The sequence below is a fragment of the Cajanus cajan genome, chromosome 9 (genome assembly GCF_000230855.2).
Source record: "Cajanus cajan strain Asha chromosome 9, NIPB_CcT2T_4, whole genome shotgun sequence".
NCBI classification, from domain to species: domain Eukaryota; kingdom Viridiplantae; phylum Streptophyta; class Magnoliopsida; order Fabales; family Fabaceae; genus Cajanus; species Cajanus cajan.
Genome location: NC_138525.1, coordinates 3,043,069 through 3,062,070, shown reverse-complemented (window position 1 = coordinate 3,062,070; position 19,002 = coordinate 3,043,069). Strand labels below are relative to the sequence as shown.

The following is a 19,002-nucleotide window of genomic DNA, read 5'->3' as shown; positions in this document are numbered from 1 at the left end:
TTGCTGGTACTGATATTATAATGCAATAAGTGATTTGATTGATTAGATGAATCATGAATAAGGAGAGAAAAAAATGATTTCATATCTCTGTAAAGTAAATGTGCATGATATTATAATGATAAAACAGATTAGGTGTACAGGTAATACAGTATATTTCCTTCAGTGATAAAATCATTGTTAATATTAAAAAACGAAAAGGATAATTATAGATTCATTTGTAATCATTTTCATCTAACAACCAAAAAATTATTACCCAAAGATTTCAAGAGATAAATTATTTCTCGTCAAATCGACTAAGGAAAGTTTTGTTTTTGTTTTTGTTTTTTGTTTTTTGTTTTTTTTACAAAGACATAACATGATACATCATCCGTAGGAGTAAATCTTGAACCATGAAATAGCTATACAACAATCTAGAGACCGAACAACTTTGACATCATGAGACGATATTTTGCACCCTTTCGTTGCCTAACTGATGCAGTTCGAGGAACATCTTTGTGAGGCAGCGTTTTTCGTACTTGCGCATGACTTTCTGCTTCATGTTCAAACATCCTGACTAGCTCTTGAAGCTCTAGTTTTCTCAGTGCAACATTTTCTTCAATGATGGGTTTTTTCAGCCCAAGATAAAGCAATCCAATTCCAATTAGCACGACCCCTAGCACAAAGAGGGCCACGGAGAATAGAAGAAAGGCATAAGGATTTCCTGAAGATCCAGGTATTCCATCCACATTTATGCCAAATAGTCCGGTGATGATGGACAGAACAAGGCCACAACCCCCAAATATTCCCAGATTATGGGTAACTGCGAGGCTTCTGTCCTAAAATAAGTAGGAAGAGTGAGATTATTAGACATAATAAATTAAACTCCCTTATTCTCTATCTATTTTCTATATTTCCTCAAGACTATAGCACTATATAGAGTTATACAATTTCATCAAGTATCATGTACATACTTCTAACTGTTATATACTACACATGTACGCACACACACACATCCTCCTAGTTTACTGCTACAAATTTTAGTCTGCATTATGAATGCTACAACGATATGAAAGACAATTATTAAGTAAATATGGTAAAAGAATTTCTTTTTAACTTGATTCAAAAAATTAGAGTTAATCCTTATTTTAGCCCTCCAAAGATAAAAAGGCCAACCCAAGTGCATTATCATTTTCCCCTAATTGGATACAAAATATCATGCACCAGTAATAATTAATGCCAAATCTTTTGCACGTTTATATAGCTACTTTATGAACTTATGTACATATTATAAATGAATTCAATGAAACATCTGTAACTTGCTAACTTATAGGTTAGCTAGTTCAATAGTCGGTAAAAATTACAGAAAACCTGCAACCATGCCCGGACTGTGCTTTGCATGACATCTTGGATTGTGAATAAGCGATCTCGAACAGCTTCTTGCTCCTCAATCATTTCCCTCGTACCATTCATTACTCCTTCCAGCAACGCTCTTGTTGCATTTCCTCTCAACTGTTGAAGAAGTTCAAAAACAATTTCCTCTCTTGCATGGAGTGCCCATTTCACTCTTATAACCTGTTAGGACATACAAGATAAAGATAGATGTGTTTTCGCACACAATTTATATAATTACTTATGTACCCCATTTTTTTTTACATAATCACTCATTTTTATATTGGTCAGCTTAAATGATTAGAGCAGTGCAATCAATGAAGCTGTGTGATATGTAAGTATCGCTCTCTACAGCATTTCTTATTTTTATTTAACAAGGTACATATGCTGACAAGGGAAGTAACAAATTTTTAAAATACATTTCAAATAAAAGAAACAATATTGAAAAGACACTGACATTGAGAGATGAAGAAACAGACAATCTAACCTTCAAACTTCAAAAAATAATTGGGGATTAACTGCTGACTTAATAAGAATATAATAATACTAATTTGAGCATTTTTCTGGGCTATACTTCTAGTCTACTATGGATTGAAGTTAAAACACCCTCCTCGCCAGCCTAGGAAGCACTAACACACAACAGAGGTGTTGGGGTGTCCAACACTCCTCCAACACTGACACACCATAGGCACGTGTCAGACACATTTTGCGTTTTTTTTTTTTTTTTTTTTTTTTTTTTTTAATTTATCCAGCTTCGACATGACTTGGACACATCTTAAATGGCCGGACGCGGTTATAGACAAGTTTACCTTTTTTTACCAATCTTTTTAAAGTTAAAAATAGAATCATAATAAATAAATTTCCTATTTTCCTTTTTTAAGTATTTTTTTGGGACTTGATTAAAGATCTTAGCAAGTTGTTAGTTAATTTTTTTATGTAAAGCAACAAAGTTATAGTGTTGTGTAATTTCCTTTTGAATGATAATGATGTCTCTTAATTACAAAATATTATTCAATTTAGTAATTTTTTTTATGATATACACACACACATAAATATATACACACACATATATATATTATATATATATATCGTGTCTTCTTTTAGACTTTAATTGTGTTGAGGTGTCATGTCAGTATTAGAGTTGGTGTCCCAAAAAACCAAGCAAGTTTAGCTATTAATAAAATCACCATTTCCGAGTCACATTTAAAACAGCTGAGAACTTCATGATATAGCTCAATAGTTTCCAATGATTTTTGGGTTTTATGTTCGATGAATATTTATAGTATCATCCTCCCTTTTATTCATAACCATTTTTTTTCCTTTATTCTTTTTCTGTCACTTCATGCTACAAATAATTTAATTAATGGAGGAAGAAAAAGTTCCATTGACTCTTATTGTAACCCACTTAGAAAAGGGAGTAACAAAATGAACCAATCACTCAGAAGCACATTGTTAGTTGATATAAAAATTAAGAATCACATCACAACTTCCAATTAATGTTTTTTCCTTTATGAATATAAAACTCCAGCATAATCAGCAAGGCAACAGCAATAGAAGTCCCAAAACTATTATAAGTTTATAGCAGACTCTACCAATACAGTATTAGTCATGCTGTAATCTGCATAATTACCTGGGTCGATAATCTTGTAATTTCTTGGTTCAGTATTATAGTGAACAGATGCAAATCTTCATGGTTCCTCCTACCAGGAAGGAAAGAACAATATGCATCCAAGTTACGAACAAAAAATGATAAAATGCCCACCCATGTTAAACTTCTTAAATCTTATATATAATGTCCAAAGCACATGCAATCACCTGTTCATAAACATCAATTCAACTTCATCGGCAGCCCCAAAGATGTGTTTACGAAACAACCTATGATATCATAGGTATTAGTGATAAATACCCATGATGATACTGCATATTCAATAGTGATCCCAACAAAGTATGATTTTAGATCACAATAGAATGTTAAAAAGTAAATCACTCATAAAGATCCAAAGCTTTTATATTTACCATAATATTGCCTGTACGATAATAAGTTATAACAGCCTCAGATTTTAAGAATGCAAAATTAATCAGTTTCAGAGAATATTGTTATCAAGAGAAACGAGGACACAGTGAAAACCAGATTCAGTCTAAATATATCAAATGAAACACAAAACACGTCCTTAAATTAATACTAGAGCTAAATCCATTAGGCCAACTACCCAATCTGATGCCCAAAAAAGAAGTATCTATGGGGAAAAAGTCTAATTTTGAGTTGCAAAAACTAAAATATAGCCTGTGATTGAACAGGATTTTTACAGTAGTCAGGAAGAATAAAAAGGGGGATTGTATCTTCCTCTGTTCAATTCCTTTCTTTTTATTATTTCATGGCAAGTCATCGGTTTCTTACACCTAGTTTCACACTATTCATGCCTTTCAAGAGGAAAATGTGTACCTTCCAAATTCCAATCAAAAGTAACTGGTTGTGATGACTTACGGGGATTCAGAGAATCTTCACCTCCATGAAGAGGATAAAAATCCTTTTACTGACTATTATAGATAATTTCCACTTCACATGCAACATGGTAGCTTCATCATGTCACAAGGTATGTTTCTCTTTATTAGCATATATGCATATGATATGACTGTCGGCTATGAAAAGGAATAGCCAACTGCAAATAGTAGTTGAACTGTTGAAGCTCCAGTTGCAACAATCTCAGAAAACTCAAATCATATTTTGAACTTCATACATTTGGTCTTAACGTGTTATCCACCAGATTCATGTATCATTTTCCTTAAATAATTCTGAGTAACAAGCAGGTAAAATTCCATACATTCTCCCAAAAATTGACATATACTCTTTTATTCATATATTCATTAAAATATATTTTTTGCTCCATTCTATGTGTAATTTAAATTTAATCTTATCTAACTAGTTGATCTTAGAAACAGTTTATATATATATATTTATGTATGTATATATATGTGTATATATATATAAGTATTATATATATGCTTGCATTTGAGATATAATCCACAAGAAAGATTTAAAATTTAAATTGAAGCATCACAATCCTCGTACACTTTACCTTAATAAATAACGTGGTCTAAAAGCAACAACACCCGTTGCTTAGCAATTTGGATATTCATAGTTCAGGTGAAATTTAGTTACACCATTTCCAACAGATTCAATCAAGATTATGCTTATGTAATATATGGAGGTCACATATAGAATTCACAGTGGAAGAAAACAAAATTAAAATACTAATTAAAGGGAAAAGCATCATTGTCAACAGGGAAACCAATTAAAAAATCTAATTGTAATTTGGTAAGAAAACGTAAATAATACAAAACCTATCATCCCATCTGGCAAGTCGACAAGCTAGGTGTGCTACAACATCGTGAATGCTGCGTGGTATGTTAGCACCTCCAGCAGCCAGCAGTTCCTGTATAACATAGTTGAAGGCAAGTCAGAACAAAAATAGTAAGAGACTTATGCTTCTGGCAGAATCATTCTTTGATTAAGGATTTCAATCTTCTATAGTTACTCTCAGAACTCCATGAATCTCATGCATTCTATTTATTATTATGTAATGAATTAACATCTCCAATTAATTTTAATAAATTTCAATGATTAGATATCTGTCTGTCTGATTAATGAGGGGGAAACAGACTAACAAACCTGAACTTCTAAAATACCTAACACGTTGATCTTTGATGCTGAGCCCTTAACATGCAAAGCAGTCACCAAAAAGTTTTGTGCCTGCCATGCCCGTAAGACAATGGGAATGTCGTCTTCCTCAGCTAACGGATCACCAGCAGACTGCCCTAGAAGTTCAAATAATAATCCTCCAGCAACTCGAACTGGTACCTATTAAAATAAACACTAATAGTTAAAAGATTATTTTACAAAATCCAATGGCTTTTAACTTATACATTGAGTCATTTATTTTACAGAAAGAGGCGCAGCAGCTAATAAGATGTTTCTGGAAGACACCCATTTGCAAAATGGTAACAGCAAATTGATTTTTCTAAAATAAAAATTAGCATATTTCGCTCTTTAATATCGCTCATTAGTTTTTTCAATTACCTTACCTCATACAGAAGGTGTTTCATTCGATCACTTATTAACCTACTTTCTTCTTGCAAAGCAATGCTGATAGCGGGATGCAACCAGCGAGAACTACCAAACCATGCAGTAACAAATGGATCAGCAGCATCCAAATGACACCACCAAGTGGGCCCCACCGGCCATTCCCAGTAAGGAGTTGCTACAATTGCAACAGGAACATCACTCTCATCATCTTTGAAATCAAACGGCTTTGTATCATTATCATGCATTTCCTGGACAAGTTCCGAAATTCTATCCCAACCAATTGGCCTCCAATAACTCCTTGGAAGACCCTCTTTGCAATAGAAATGAGGTGGCGCTGGCTGGTGATCCTGGTCACCCAAATCATCTCCATCTGATTCATGCAAAATGTTTCCACTTTGATTGCCTTGAAACCCCTTGTTCTTGGTAGGTCCCCTTCCCCTCACGAATTCAAAAGCACAAATAAGTCCATTAGTCCAGAGTTCCGCACCCTGCATGTTATCTCTTGAGGAAGACCGTGTTTTGAGATTCCCACTGCAAAGCGGAGCTGAATGACCTTCATTCACGCCTCGCATGTCGCCCTCAAGAAGAGGAACTAGAGTCTCCACTACCATTGATATGGGAGAATCAAATGCTAATTAAAATAGCAGCAGCAGAAGCATAAAAAATTAGGAACAAATAATGAAAAGTTGAACACGATGATGATTCAATACACATGGCAAATCAAAACCTGAGAGATTAGACTAATTAAATCAATATCAATCACAAGGTTGCTACTAAGGATTTGTTACCATAAACATTAATGCAATGTCTGCATGTAGAAGTATTATTATTATGATTTGAATTTGGATTATGCAAAATACAGAAATGAAAACGACATGCAACGCAAATGAGAACGTGAACGAGGGACACGTACGTTAGTTGTGGTTTGATTGGAATATTATTAATTGTTGAGGAATTGAAAATGGAGAGGGAATGAGGAAAAGACGCATAGCAGGAACCACAGAAGCGAAGGATTTTATTGGAGAGACGAGAAGAAGAAGACCAAGAGAACCGCCACAATGGTCATGGTCGCGGTCACGCTCACGCACACAACGTTATTTTCACTTCCAATTTTTCATTATTTTTTTTTACTAAATTACTTTTATCTTATTTTTTAATTCATTTTAATCTTTTATACGTTAAATATTCATTTTTTACTTTTTATATTTGGATTAATTTCATCATTCCTAAATAATAATAATAATTTTTAATTTTATAAAATAATTTTGAATCAATTTTTAATTAAATGAAGAGATGAAATTTATAATATTAGACTATATAAAAATTATAAAATTTAATTAACGTTCAGATAAAAAAATTTATAAAAAATAGTGAAAATTGGATTAAAAAAATGTCAGATATATGAAATAATGTTTTTTTTTTGAATTTTTTTATATAATTTTTGTAATATTTATAATATTTTATTCGAATTTTAGTTGCATAAGATAATTTTCTTACAAGTAAATTTGATAAGACAAATTTCAAGTTTTAGATCAATAAAAAAAATTTAAAATTATGTTACAAAACGGAATGACAATGGGTCCCATGGAAGCGGGTAATAATAAACTCGTATCTGTCTCGCTATATGAAAATTGGCTCATTTAAGTGGGTATTCATGAATTTCTTGAATACTCACGGATATTCATATATACTTATAAATTTTTTAAGAAATTAAAAAAATTATATTACAAATAATTTTAAATTTATATTTAATATCATTGAAATATTAAAAATAAAAATTTAATGCTAATTTTAAATTTGTATTTAACGTTAATTCTGTTGAAATAATAATAAAAATGAAAGATATTCAATAACTTAAAATAAATTAATCTTACACAAGTAAGTGAAAGTCTCATATCACAAAACTATAATAATCTAATCTCATAATTTCAAACGTAAGTAAATAACTTAAAATACATAAATCTTATTGGTCCAATCAAAGCTAGAAAATTAATCAAATTATATCCAACATAATTCTATGGAAAGAAAATAAGATGAGAGTGTAATTTTAGGGTTATGTGGTACAAGAATAATTAAGATATTTAATAAATATTATTATATAGGTACCCGCGGATATAGATATCATCATACCCACCCTCGCCCCATTTATAAACGGGTAAAAAATTATCTATCTCCATTATCTGCGAGTACCCATTTAATCTATCCATTTATTATCCGTATCGAATTTTACTTACAGATATTTGCGGGTGCGAGTATTTTTGTCATCCTTACACAAAATTAAAAACAATCATTATTTCAAAATGATTAAATTGATCGAGATTTAAGAGATAAAAAATGAAAATAAAAATTTTAAAAGATAAATGATCAAAATTAATTTTAATAAATAAGATAAAGAAAAAAGAATAATTTATCCTATATTTTTCATTATTTTTTTTTATATTTCTCTTGGTTAGAAAAAGAAACTACGCCACGATCTCGAGTGAAATTCTAAGAAGAGATTTTTCTTTATAAAAAAATATATTGATAATTTAGTTAATTTCATTTATCGTTAAAAATTAAAATTAATTAAAACTTTTGCAGTAAGAAACTTAATTTATTATTCACTAAATTACTATAGAAGAATAACATATCAATATATGAATTTATTCATTAGGAAGAGAAAAAATAAAAGATAATTGAATATCCTTATTTTTTTAGTATAACTAAAAATTTAAATTTTACAGCATTTGCTTTCTCGAAGTTTAAAAAATTCAATAAATAAACTAAATTCATAAAAAAAAATAAGAAAATTAATGTTAACTACAAGAACTCAAATTATTCCGCTAAAATTATTGATGACATGTCTTCAACTTATAAAGATTTTCTGTTTACTCATTTTTCTTCAATTTCCATGGATAATCATCGATTCATAAAGACAAATGCAGATCAATCTCATTTCAAAAATATTAAAAAATAATAATAATTAATGACCAAACTAAAATACTGTTAATACTAAAAAAGCATGAGTTATGTATTTTCAAACAAAACCTCATAATATCAGTGTTATCAATGTAATTTACTCTAAAGATAATTGACTCTTCATGAATAAAGGGTTCTTTGGTCGTGTTATTGATGAACTGTACCTAATAACCACTTCTAGTTCTTAATGTAATTGAAGCCCTTGAATCCTATAAGATTGGAAGCCTTTGTTCCTCAAAACAGAGTTGCACCTCAACAAGACCCTATGTTGCAGTCTTCTACACACTTTCAACAAATAGCTGATATAAGAGTTAACGAGCGGAATTCACGTTCGCAGATATTAGTCTTTGATTAGTCTGTGATTGTCGACTTTGGATACTGACTAGACTAGAACTAAGTCCATGGACAAAAAACAAACTGATGCAAGAGTGTAAGAGTGTTTCCCTAAGGCCTAAGGTCTTCAAAGTTCAAACACTAACCCATAATTTTGTTGGGCACTTGGAACTCACACATACATGTCTTCATAATGATACGACATTGTTCACTTTGAGCTTAAACCTTCGTGATTTTACTTTTGATCATTTTCTAGAAGATTTTGTTTCAATGAAAATTATTTGTGTTTTATAAATCTTTCTTTCTACTCATGAACGTGTGTTATGAGACTTTGTTTGTATCCCAATAAATATGCACAAACATTAACTTTGCCTTTACCTCAGACTCCACGCTATGGTTTCCCAATTCCCACGACAGCCAATTCAAGCTCTCCCACCGCATAGAAGTAAAGCTCACTTAGTCACTTGTGTGATTGAGTCGTGGCTCTTTAGTGAAGTTTTCCCTTGTATTCCCAACATGTGCATTCTCCATTTCTGACTCCTCCAGGGTGTGAAAATCATTTACATTCTCTGACTGTGACACTTCCACTGCACAGATGTCCTCTACACACTGTTTTTCATTTTTTTGATAGTTAGTTGACAGTTGCTGACGTGGAAAAAGTAACTGTGGTGTTACTCAGAACAGAATTAAAGTCTTAGACACTCGATGTTCTCTTCAAACTTTCCTCTCTTTCTCTCTCCCTAGCTCTTCTTTCTCTATACTAGCTTGATTCTTTTTTCAGAGGGAGTGAAATAGAGTATTTTTTAATCATTCAGATGGGAGAACGTGAATTCAATTGTATATACATCAGAGAGAATTGAACATGTATCTCGTATTAGGAACATAGGGGCATGCAATTCTATATTATAATAATGCGAGAAAGATGGTGTAGGTGGCTAAGATTGGGATGTAAAGCGTAATAATTATATGGCATGAGATATCTGTTGGGGAAGGCAATTGACATGAGTCAAGTTAGTCAGAATTAGGCAGAGTAATGCAAAAAACAACAATTTGTGGTTGGTTGGTATTACTTAACTCCGTCCTAAAAAACAATCATTCCTTTGGGGTCCTATAAAATTTATTCTCATAATTCAGCTACTTAAGCTTTTCTATGAAGCAGAAGAGAGCGATTTGCTCTTTGTTACTGCACTTTTGCCTTGCCTCAAAGTGTCTTATGTTTGGTGAAATGGACAGAAAGCAAGAACAAGACAAAGGGAACTCAAACATGTCTGGCATTGATGTTACTCTAATATCTCCCAAAGTTCCAAAAGCAGTTTCACCGGTTTCTTCTGCAGCAGACGGAGACACCTTAAGGCGGCCCAGGGGCCGGCCGGCCGGCTCCAAAAACAAACCTAAGCCACCAATAATTGTCACCAGAGACAGTGCTAATGCACTGAAGGCTCATGCCATGGAAGTGAGCTCTGGCTGTGATGTGAATGAAAGTTTGTTGAACTTTGCAAGGAGAAAGCAACGTGGCCTTTACATACTCAATGGAACAGGCTGTGTAACAAATGTGACTCTGCGCCAGCCAGGTTCATCTGGTGCCATTGTGACCCTTCATGGTAGATTTGAGATTCTTTCACTGCTGGGATCAATCCTTCCCCCACCAGCACCACCAGGGATCACAGGCCTCACAATTTATTTGGCTGGTGCTCAAGGGCAAGTTGTTGGAGGTGCTGTAGTTGGTGCTTTGATTGCTTCAGGCCCTGTTGTGATCATGGCTGCATCATTCATGCATGCTACTTTTGATCGTCTTCCATTAGAAGATGATGAACTTGCTGCTGCAATGCACAACCAGCATTACCAAAATGGACGTGCCCACCATCTTGATATCTCTGACTTATATGCAATGCCACAGAACCTGCTCATGAATGGTACAATGCCCCAAGAGATATACTCTTGGGCACCGGGGAGGAACTTGTCAAAAACCTGAAACTTAGCATACTATTTCTTAGTGGTTGTCTCACGTCCACAGAATGCACTATAGTGTAGCTATTAAGTCACCAGGTTCTTGTACAAGCAGGTGTCTTCCAAGGTTGACATTGCTAAAAAAGATGATATGCTTATTCTGCTGTATTAACAAATTTTAACAAATTAATGTTATGATTTTCAATACAATAAGATCTACTTATCAGAGTTCGTATTGTATATTGCAGCAGCATTTGTTCTTAGGACTTCAAAGCAAAACATGCATGAAACACAATTGAGATTAGTAAGTCCACTTGATAGTGCAATGAGTAAAAATGTAAAATATAAAACATTTAACTACGAGGCAGACAGACCAAGACTCAAATTTATACAAGTTTTAGCAGACACCACCACGTTTTCTGATTAAATTACCAATGTGACTGAAATAATTTGGGAAGACATGATATAACATTAATTAAATGGATTTTTGCACGTTTGGATTTCATGCCATGGCCCTATGCCCCTATCTTTCTCTTTTTACTTTAGGCGCCTTTATTTTTTCCGTAATCAATCTATAAATAGTGTATTGACAAGCAAATTGGATATTCCCACAATTGTGTGATCCTCATCTTTTTTTTAAGCGTAAAATGATCTTATAAAACCTATGACTTTATACATACTACTTTAACACTCAATTACTAAGTCAACTTTAACGGTTCAGGTGTGATTTTCATCTATTGTAGCTCTTCGCTATATTAAAGCTGCTTCCTTATAAACAGATTGAATTTTAAATTTCACAAGTTCATCAATTTGGAGTTAATCAATCTTGAAGTGCAAAACCAGAATCATTCAGTAAAGAGTAAATCTCTTGAGTTTTAGGATGTAGCCTCCCCCCTGCCAAGAACTCATGAACCTCTCCGTATAGTTCTATTGAACTGCATCCTGGTTCCTTCTCTGCCAATCTTTCTTTCATCAAAATTCTGTGCTCCATTGCCTCTTCAAATTGGTTGGATGCAGCCTGTACATTAGACATAAGTACATAACCACTAGCATCACTTGGATTTAACTCACAAACTCTTTGTGCAGCTCGTATTGCAATTTCTACATTTCCATGCTTCCTACAAGATGAGAGCAAAGAGCCCCATATAATAGCATCTGGCTCTATATGCATACTCTTTATTAGTTCTTCTGCTTCTTCTAGGAGCTCAGCTTGACCCAACACTTCTACCATGCAAGTGTAGTGTTTTATTGATGGCTCAAACTCATACTTATTCATCATCAGTGCAAAATAGTCCCTTGCTTTTTCTATATCTCCCAAATGTTTACAAGCAGTTAAAACACCAATGAAACTCACACAGTCTGGCTTTAAATTTGAGGATTCAAGCTTAGAGAAGTAATCAATTGCTTCTCTCTCATAACCATTCAAGGCTAGTCCTATTATAATGGAGTTCCAACATGACAGCCCTCTTATAGGTGATGCCTCAAACACTTCCATAGCTTTTTCAATAGACCCACATTTGCAGTACATATCAATTATTGCTGTGAGAACAATGACATTCAACTCAAAATGATTCCTTTTAATATAATCATGAACCCATTCCCCAAATTGAAGTGTCCCTAAGAACGCACAAGCATTCAACAAGCTCACCATTGTAAATTCACTAGGCTCAACCCCTTCCTCCTGCATCTTGCGGAAAAGCTCTAATGCCTCCATCAGCTTCCCATTCCTAACATATCCACTAATCATAGAGTTCCAAGTAACTGTGGTTCTTGTAGGCATGCTATCAAACAACCTCCTAGACTCATCAACTTCACCACACTTGGCAAGCCCCATAATCATTGAATTGAAAGCTACCACATCAAGTTCCATGACTTCATCAAACACTCTTCTAGCATCACTCAATAGGCCACTATTAGCATACATGTATATGATAGTGTTACGTATAAACTGGTCCTTTTCAAGACCCAATTTTAAGACCCTCCCATGAAGCTGAGCCCCAACATGGCCAGCACCCAATTGAGCATAAGCCTTGAAAACAGAAGGGTAAGTGAGCCTTTGAGGTTGAACTTCAGAATACAACATGTCAACAAAAAGTGATATCGCAAAGTGTGGACTTGAGCTCCGTGAGAAGCCTCGGATAATGGTGTTCCAAGAATAGAGATTTGGGTTTGGAGTGGTGGTGAAGAGCAAGTAAGCATAGTTGATGTCACCATATGAAGAGACACAGAAAGTGAGAACACGGGTGGCAGCAATGGGGTGAAGAGCAAGGCCAGTTTTGATGATGTGAGCATGAATCTTTTTGAAGTCTTTCATGTTGGTGCACTGGCTTTGGAGCATGGTGAGACATGGTTGGTCAGAGATGAAGTTTGATATGAAGGGTGGTGATGATGGAGGAAGTGCAGAAGAATGAGTTGCCATTGTGTGTGGTCACGAAAGTGTGAAGGAGATGATGAGGGAATGGAATCTGCAAGAGTCACGGACTAACTGATAATGATTTATCCACCCATGAGTGGACTCCACACTCCCTTTTTGTGCTGGAAATTCATAAATCTAAGAAAATTTTAAAACATAAAATCTTGCCATTGGATTTTGTCAATGCAGAAATCAATTGTTTCTTAAGGAAAAAAAAGTTGCTTCTTAAAAAAACTGCTTATTTAAAAAAGAAATTTTTTTAAATAAACACATAAAAATAAATAAATAAGTGTTTATTTTATTAAAAAAAAGTATAAAAAAAATTATTAAAAAATGTTAGCTATTATTATCATTATTATTAGAGAAAGAAAAAAATTTGTGTCCTTATATTTAAAAAATAAATAAAAGAGTATAAAAATAAAATAGACTTAATTGTATTTTTTATTTTTCAAGTATTGTAGTTGTGTAATTTTAGTCTAAAAAATTTAATTGAACAATTTTAGTCTTTTAAGTCCAATTAAAAATATTAGTATTTAATATTACTATAAATTAATATCTATAATATTATTAATATATTTATAGATAAATTAATAATCTCATAAATATAAACTAATACATATTAATATATTTTTACAAAAATATAAATATATTTGATAAGATTTATATAATAGAAGAAATTTAATTAGAAATATATTAATTAAATTTTCTTTTACAAAAACTATGACTTTTAATAGAAAGGACTAAAATTCAGTTGCGATATTGAGAGATAAAAATTGTTCAATTAAAAATTTTGTAAGAATATATTTATAACTAGTAAACTAGATAAATTCTGTAATTTTTTCCTTAATTAGTTAATTAACAATAAAATTTGAATTTTTAATTTAATGAATATGTCTATGCATGTAAAAATATCAATTAATTTTTTTTTTGTCATTGACATAGTCTATGTAATATATCAAAACTGACAATCAAAGATTAATTATGCTTACAAGATATGACTTCTGCAAGTCAAACATTATTTTAGTACAATTTTAAAAATAATTATTATAAAAATAAAAAAATTTATTTTATATACATTAGTGAGATAGGGACATTCATGTTTCTATGTATTTTATTTAAATAAAAACTAAAATTAGAAGAAAAAAATAGTATATGTAATATTTTAAAATTGACAATGAAAGGTAATATATGTTCGTGGGATATAACTTTCCCATGTATTTTAGTAAAATTTAAGATAATTATTATAAAAATAAATAATTTTATTTTACATACACTTATAAGATTGAAACACTTCATGCTTTTAAATATTTTATTCAAACTAGTGGAGCCGAGGCACTTCGTGCCTCTATATATGTATTATCTTAAAATTTAAAATAACTCATATATGGAATGAATTCATTTGTTGGCATATAATTATATAAATAATTTTACACAATATGATATTTTACTATCATAAAATTTTCTTAATAGGAATACCAAATAAAGATTCCACTTCATGACGATTTTTATGTTCCTTGCAATTTATGATAGAAATTAAATGTCATTCTGCTATTACTTTTAGTTAACATTAACATAACTAAAACATATATCAGAATTAATAAATAATTAAATTGAATAATGTCATACTTTTCAATAATAAATTTCAATTCTATATATAATACATCATCCATAATTTCTTTGACTTTAAAAAGCTACAAAAATAAATAATACAATGTCATGTATCAATATGAGATATTTAAAATTTCATGTAATTTATTTTATTTTATGAAAGAAATAATCATAACCTAAAAATAGAGATATTTTATTTTGCATGAAAGTTGTCAATATAATAGGTATTACTCAATCTTGCATTTTCAAGTGTCTTAATATTGAGAAAAATATGAGTTAGAATTAATTTAAATGAAGAAATGTTAAAATTATATTTTTATATATATTAAATTGACACATAAAAAATATTTTCACAACCATATTATTATATTACCTTTCTAATTTTTTAGATAACAATTATTTTTTCACCATTTTCCAAATTTTAGTTAATACAACAGAGTTAAACACTACAAAATAAATATGTGATATTAAAAACATAACTTTTGAAACTAACATAATTTCATGGAAAAAAATGATTAAAGTTGAGAAACATATTTAATTTAGTAAACTCAATTTTATTGAAAAAAATAGAATAAATTTAAGATACACATTTAAGTTCAATCAAACATAGTGATATATTATTTGGGTAACATAAATCAAATTTTATGTTTCATGGTTGAATTGTAACATTTTTTAATATATAATATCTACTAAAATTATATTAGATATTTATAAATATATTTAAGTTTTTAAATATATTAAAATAATAAGTTTTCAAATAAAATTTTATAATATTAAATCTATAACTTAGAAAATAAAAATCAAAATAAGAAACAAACATATTTTAAATATGGACATTTAAAAAATTGATTAAACATAAAATGAAAGAAAAATACATTTAAATTTACTATTGACTAAACTTGAAATGAATTCAATGCAAAGGATGTCCTCCAAATATAGTTAAATTTATTTATGTCTTTGTAAATTTTAATACTTTTAAATCGAATAACTTGTAGACATGTTACATGTCATTTTTGTGTAACTAATAGCATTGATGCGATGTCATCATTGAGAAAAGAAAAACAAAATTACACTCCTTTTTTGTTTGATGGACTTATGAGTCTTAAGTCATTTCTTCATCCTCATGTAAGTCATGATCATCAAGGGTGTACTAATCATCATAACCACAATCATGCTTCTTAATGGTGTCTTTATTGGGGTCAGAGTATTATTCTTCTACACCATGTGTCACTATATCCAACATTAAAGAAGATGACTTAAAATATAATACAACTTGCTTGCAAATGTGATTCATACCAGGATAGAGTGGGGATGAGTTTGGAATAAAGCGAAAGTTGAGAATTGATTGGGATGAGAAAAATGTAAAGAGGGAGAATGGAAAAAAATTGTACAAAGTAGGTAGAGAAAATTTCTAAGAGCGAGAAGATAAAAATGGATAAAATTATAGAAATATTGTGTAGTTATTATTTTAAAAGAAAGTAATCATCAATAAGGGTAAAATCTTAAGTTATATAAGTTATAGATAGAAGTTATAAGAGAATACTAACCTAGAAACTATGAATGGGAAAGCATAAGATCAAAGGTACTAATGGCCTTCATCGATCAAAACACAATATGAAAGACATTCATGTATATCATTGGCAATGAGTCATGGAACCAGGATTCAAGCGGGTAAGTCAATTTCAACGTGTTTTGACTTTTTTTAGGACAAAAATATGTTTTTTTTCTTGCTTGAAAGTATAGGGAGTGATGTTGTAGAAGAATCATGTGCAACCCAGTTAGATACGATAATTGTGTGATTTGGTGATAGCGTTGAATGAAAATTTTGGTGAGAGAAAAAAAACATTATCTTACAAAACGTTGGATTGGGACTTATAATAGAGTGATAATGGATTTGGTTTATAATTTTTTTTGAAAATAACATACTTAACGATGACTATTTGTGTGATTATTATTTTGAAAGAAAGTAACCACCGTATAGTTATTATTTTGAAAGAAAGTAACCACCTTACGGTTATTATTTTGAAAGAAAGTAACCACCTTACGGTTATTATTTTGAAAGAAAGTAACCATCAACATCAATAATAATAAGGGGTAAAATTGGATAAAAGAAAGTGGAGACCAAATATTTATAAGTTTTAAAATATTATTTTTTGTAATTTTAAAACTATTAAAAATTAAATAAAATTCAAAATTCAAAATTATGCAAATTTTAAATTCAAAATTTTAATAAAATATGATTATATATTTAAAATTTTAAATCTATCAAGATAATAAGTTTAAAAATGAATTTTTATAATTTAAAAGGAAAAAAATGAATTTGGAAAATAGAGATATCTTAAATTTGAATTTTTAAAAAGTTGAATAAATTTAAATTTACTGTAAAAATAATGCAAAAAATCATGGTAAAAAATGACTAAATTTACATAATTTAATGTAGAATTTTTTTAATGAGCGTGAGAAAATAGAATTGAGAAAAGAGAATCGACCTGAAAAAACATGGCTGAGGAATCTGAGCGAAAGAGAGAAAGTCTCAATCCTTAGACGCAATTGTGAAACTGCCAATCCTTGAAATCCTTCCCATGTTGTTATCCCATCTATTCGTACTGATTCTACGTCAAAACCAACGAACAATGATGGTCGTAATGTATACAATTGGTGAAATGTTTATTGTGGACAATTTAAGTGGATTGAAAAATGAAAAAAAAAGTAGAAAGGTTTGAAGGAAAAACAAAGAGACAAAGACGATAACAGGATATGATAGAGAGAATAAAAAGAAGAAGAAAGGTGTGAGGGGTTTGTTGCGAGAAGAAAATAATGAAATGAAGTGGCTGGTGGGGGAGGAACAATTTCCTTTCTCTCGAATCTCGACTGCCATGAGAAAGGATGTACCATGAAATGGAGGATATATTATGCAGGGATATGAAGTCACTTTAACAAAATAGAGAGAAAGCAAGAAAGAGAAGAATGTGAAAGTACGAACAATGAGTGCAATTACTTAAATAATATGTGGTTAAAAGAAATAAAAGTGAGTAGTTACTTAAATAAAATGACATAATTACTTGTATTAATTATTTAATATGTAATATTATTAAGGATAAAAAGGTCATAGTAAAAGTGGAGACCAAATGGTAGTTACAAACGTTTGTATTCCCTTTATATAATGTTGTTTGTATTCCCTTTATATAATGTTATAGATAATAAATTTGTACAAATTACACTATAATTTATCTTATTCTTTTTAAAAAAAAATTATATTACTATTATATTTTGAATGCATATAAAAAAATAACTTCAGTAGTCATATATAAAATTCAATTTCAAAATAACTATATTTTCATTACTTAGTTAACACTCATTTATCATTATCTCTTTTATTTTTTAAATTCAAAATAATTGCACATTCCATAAACTCTGCATAACTAAAGAGACATGGAATGGAGTGTTTATTTTTTTCCCAGTTAAGATAAATGTTATTCATTTTTACCTTCACATTAATAATATAAAATTTAGATTGGTATATGAAATGGAATCCACCATCAATCAGAAGTTAATTATAGTTAAATAATTAATAAAAGTGGATCAACTTTTATATTTTTTAGTTAAGAATCTGAAATTCTATTTTAGATCTGAATATGAAATTGTGGTCACAGACATCACTTTACTTTTATATAAATTAATCTTGTAAAAAGAAATTCTAAAATTGATAATCAATGATTAATCTAAATTTATAAGACTTAACTTATGATAAATAAACATTATTTTAAGTCTATATTAACATTTATATTTTCTTATTAAAAAATTTAGTTAAGTATTATAATCTAATATTTGAATAATACTTTACTAAACATTTGCATTGATTGAATACTTTAACACATAAACAACGGCATTAAATTGAAGATGGGTGGTTTATTAGGGCCCTAATTGTATGATTTTCTAGTATATCTTTCAAATTGAAGTGGTCTAAAGTGCAGATTAGGATGGCGGAACAGAGAGACTTTGAAGGTTGCCTTTGGCCCATTGGTCAAATCAATTTGGTTTCTAACCACATCCTGATTACCACATGGTTCACCCACATTCGCCTTTAATTTCTCCATACTATCATATAATGGCAAACAAAAGTTAAGCATAAGTGAGTTCTATTAGTCTTTTTTTTTTTAAACCCACTATTTTATTTAAAGCAGTATAATCATGACATTTTTTTCCTATGGCATGATCCAAGTAATTTGTAGTGGGAATTCGATGACTTTGACACAATTAGTTAGTTCACTTGAAGGAAGTTTGACTTTTC

General features: G+C 30.6%; 3 protein-coding genes across 3 annotated transcripts; 1 reads left to right on the top strand and 2 right to left on the bottom strand.

Annotated features, from left to right (window-relative positions):
* Positions 1-289: 289 nt before the first annotated feature.
* LOC109807399 (uncharacterized) lies at positions 290-6,548 on the bottom strand. Its single transcript, XM_020369919.3, has 8 exons — positions 6,366-6,548; positions 5,452-6,083; positions 5,039-5,227; positions 4,711-4,802; positions 3,184-3,243; positions 2,999-3,068; positions 1,348-1,551; positions 290-815 (listed from the first exon to the last, which is right to left on the bottom strand). The coding sequence occupies exons 2-8, from the start codon at positions 6,061-6,063 to the stop codon at positions 411-413; spliced, it is 1,632 nt and encodes a 543-aa protein (XP_020225508.1). The 5' UTR covers positions 6,064-6,083; positions 6,366-6,548; the 3' UTR covers positions 290-410.
* Positions 6,549-9,988: 3,440 nt separating this feature from the next.
* LOC109810593 (Putative AT-hook DNA-binding family protein) lies at positions 9,989-10,918 on the top strand. Its single transcript, XM_020374100.2, has one exon. It carries the CDS (start codon positions 10,008-10,010, stop codon positions 10,713-10,715), a length of 708 nt encoding a protein of 235 aa, XP_020229689.2. The 5' UTR covers positions 9,989-10,007; the 3' UTR covers positions 10,716-10,918.
* A 552-nt stretch (positions 10,919-11,470) lies between these two features.
* Positions 11,471-13,203, bottom strand: LOC109795084 (Pentatricopeptide repeat (PPR-like) superfamily protein). The gene has a single exon (XM_020354496.3). The coding sequence runs from the start codon at positions 13,107-13,109 to the stop codon at positions 11,511-11,513; it is 1,599 nt and encodes a 532-aa protein (XP_020210085.1). The 5' UTR covers positions 13,110-13,203; the 3' UTR covers positions 11,471-11,510.
* Between the last annotated feature and the right edge of the window lie 5,799 nt (positions 13,204-19,002).

Excerpts from the sequence above, each read along its gene's own strand:
- LOC109795084 (XM_020354496.3), bottom strand. The coding sequence starts at position 13,109 with ATGGCAACTCATTCTTCTGCACTTCCTCCATCATCACCACCCTTCATA.
- LOC109810593 (XM_020374100.2), top strand. The coding sequence starts at position 10,008 with ATGTCTGGCATTGATGTTACTCTAATATCTCCCAAAGTTCCAAAAGCA.
- LOC109807399 (XM_020369919.3), bottom strand. The coding sequence starts at position 6,063 with ATGGTAGTGGAGACTCTAGTTCCTCTTCTTGAGGGCGACATGCGAGGC. Across the intron at positions 4,803-5,038 it reads TAGGTATTTTAGAAGTTCAG|GAACTGCTGGCTGCTGGAGG; the intron begins GTTTGTTAGTCT and ends TATGTTATACAG. Across the intron at positions 3,069-3,183 it reads GAATTGATGTTTATGAACAG|GAGGAACCATGAAGATTTGC; the intron begins GTGATTGCATGT and ends CCTTCCTGGTAG.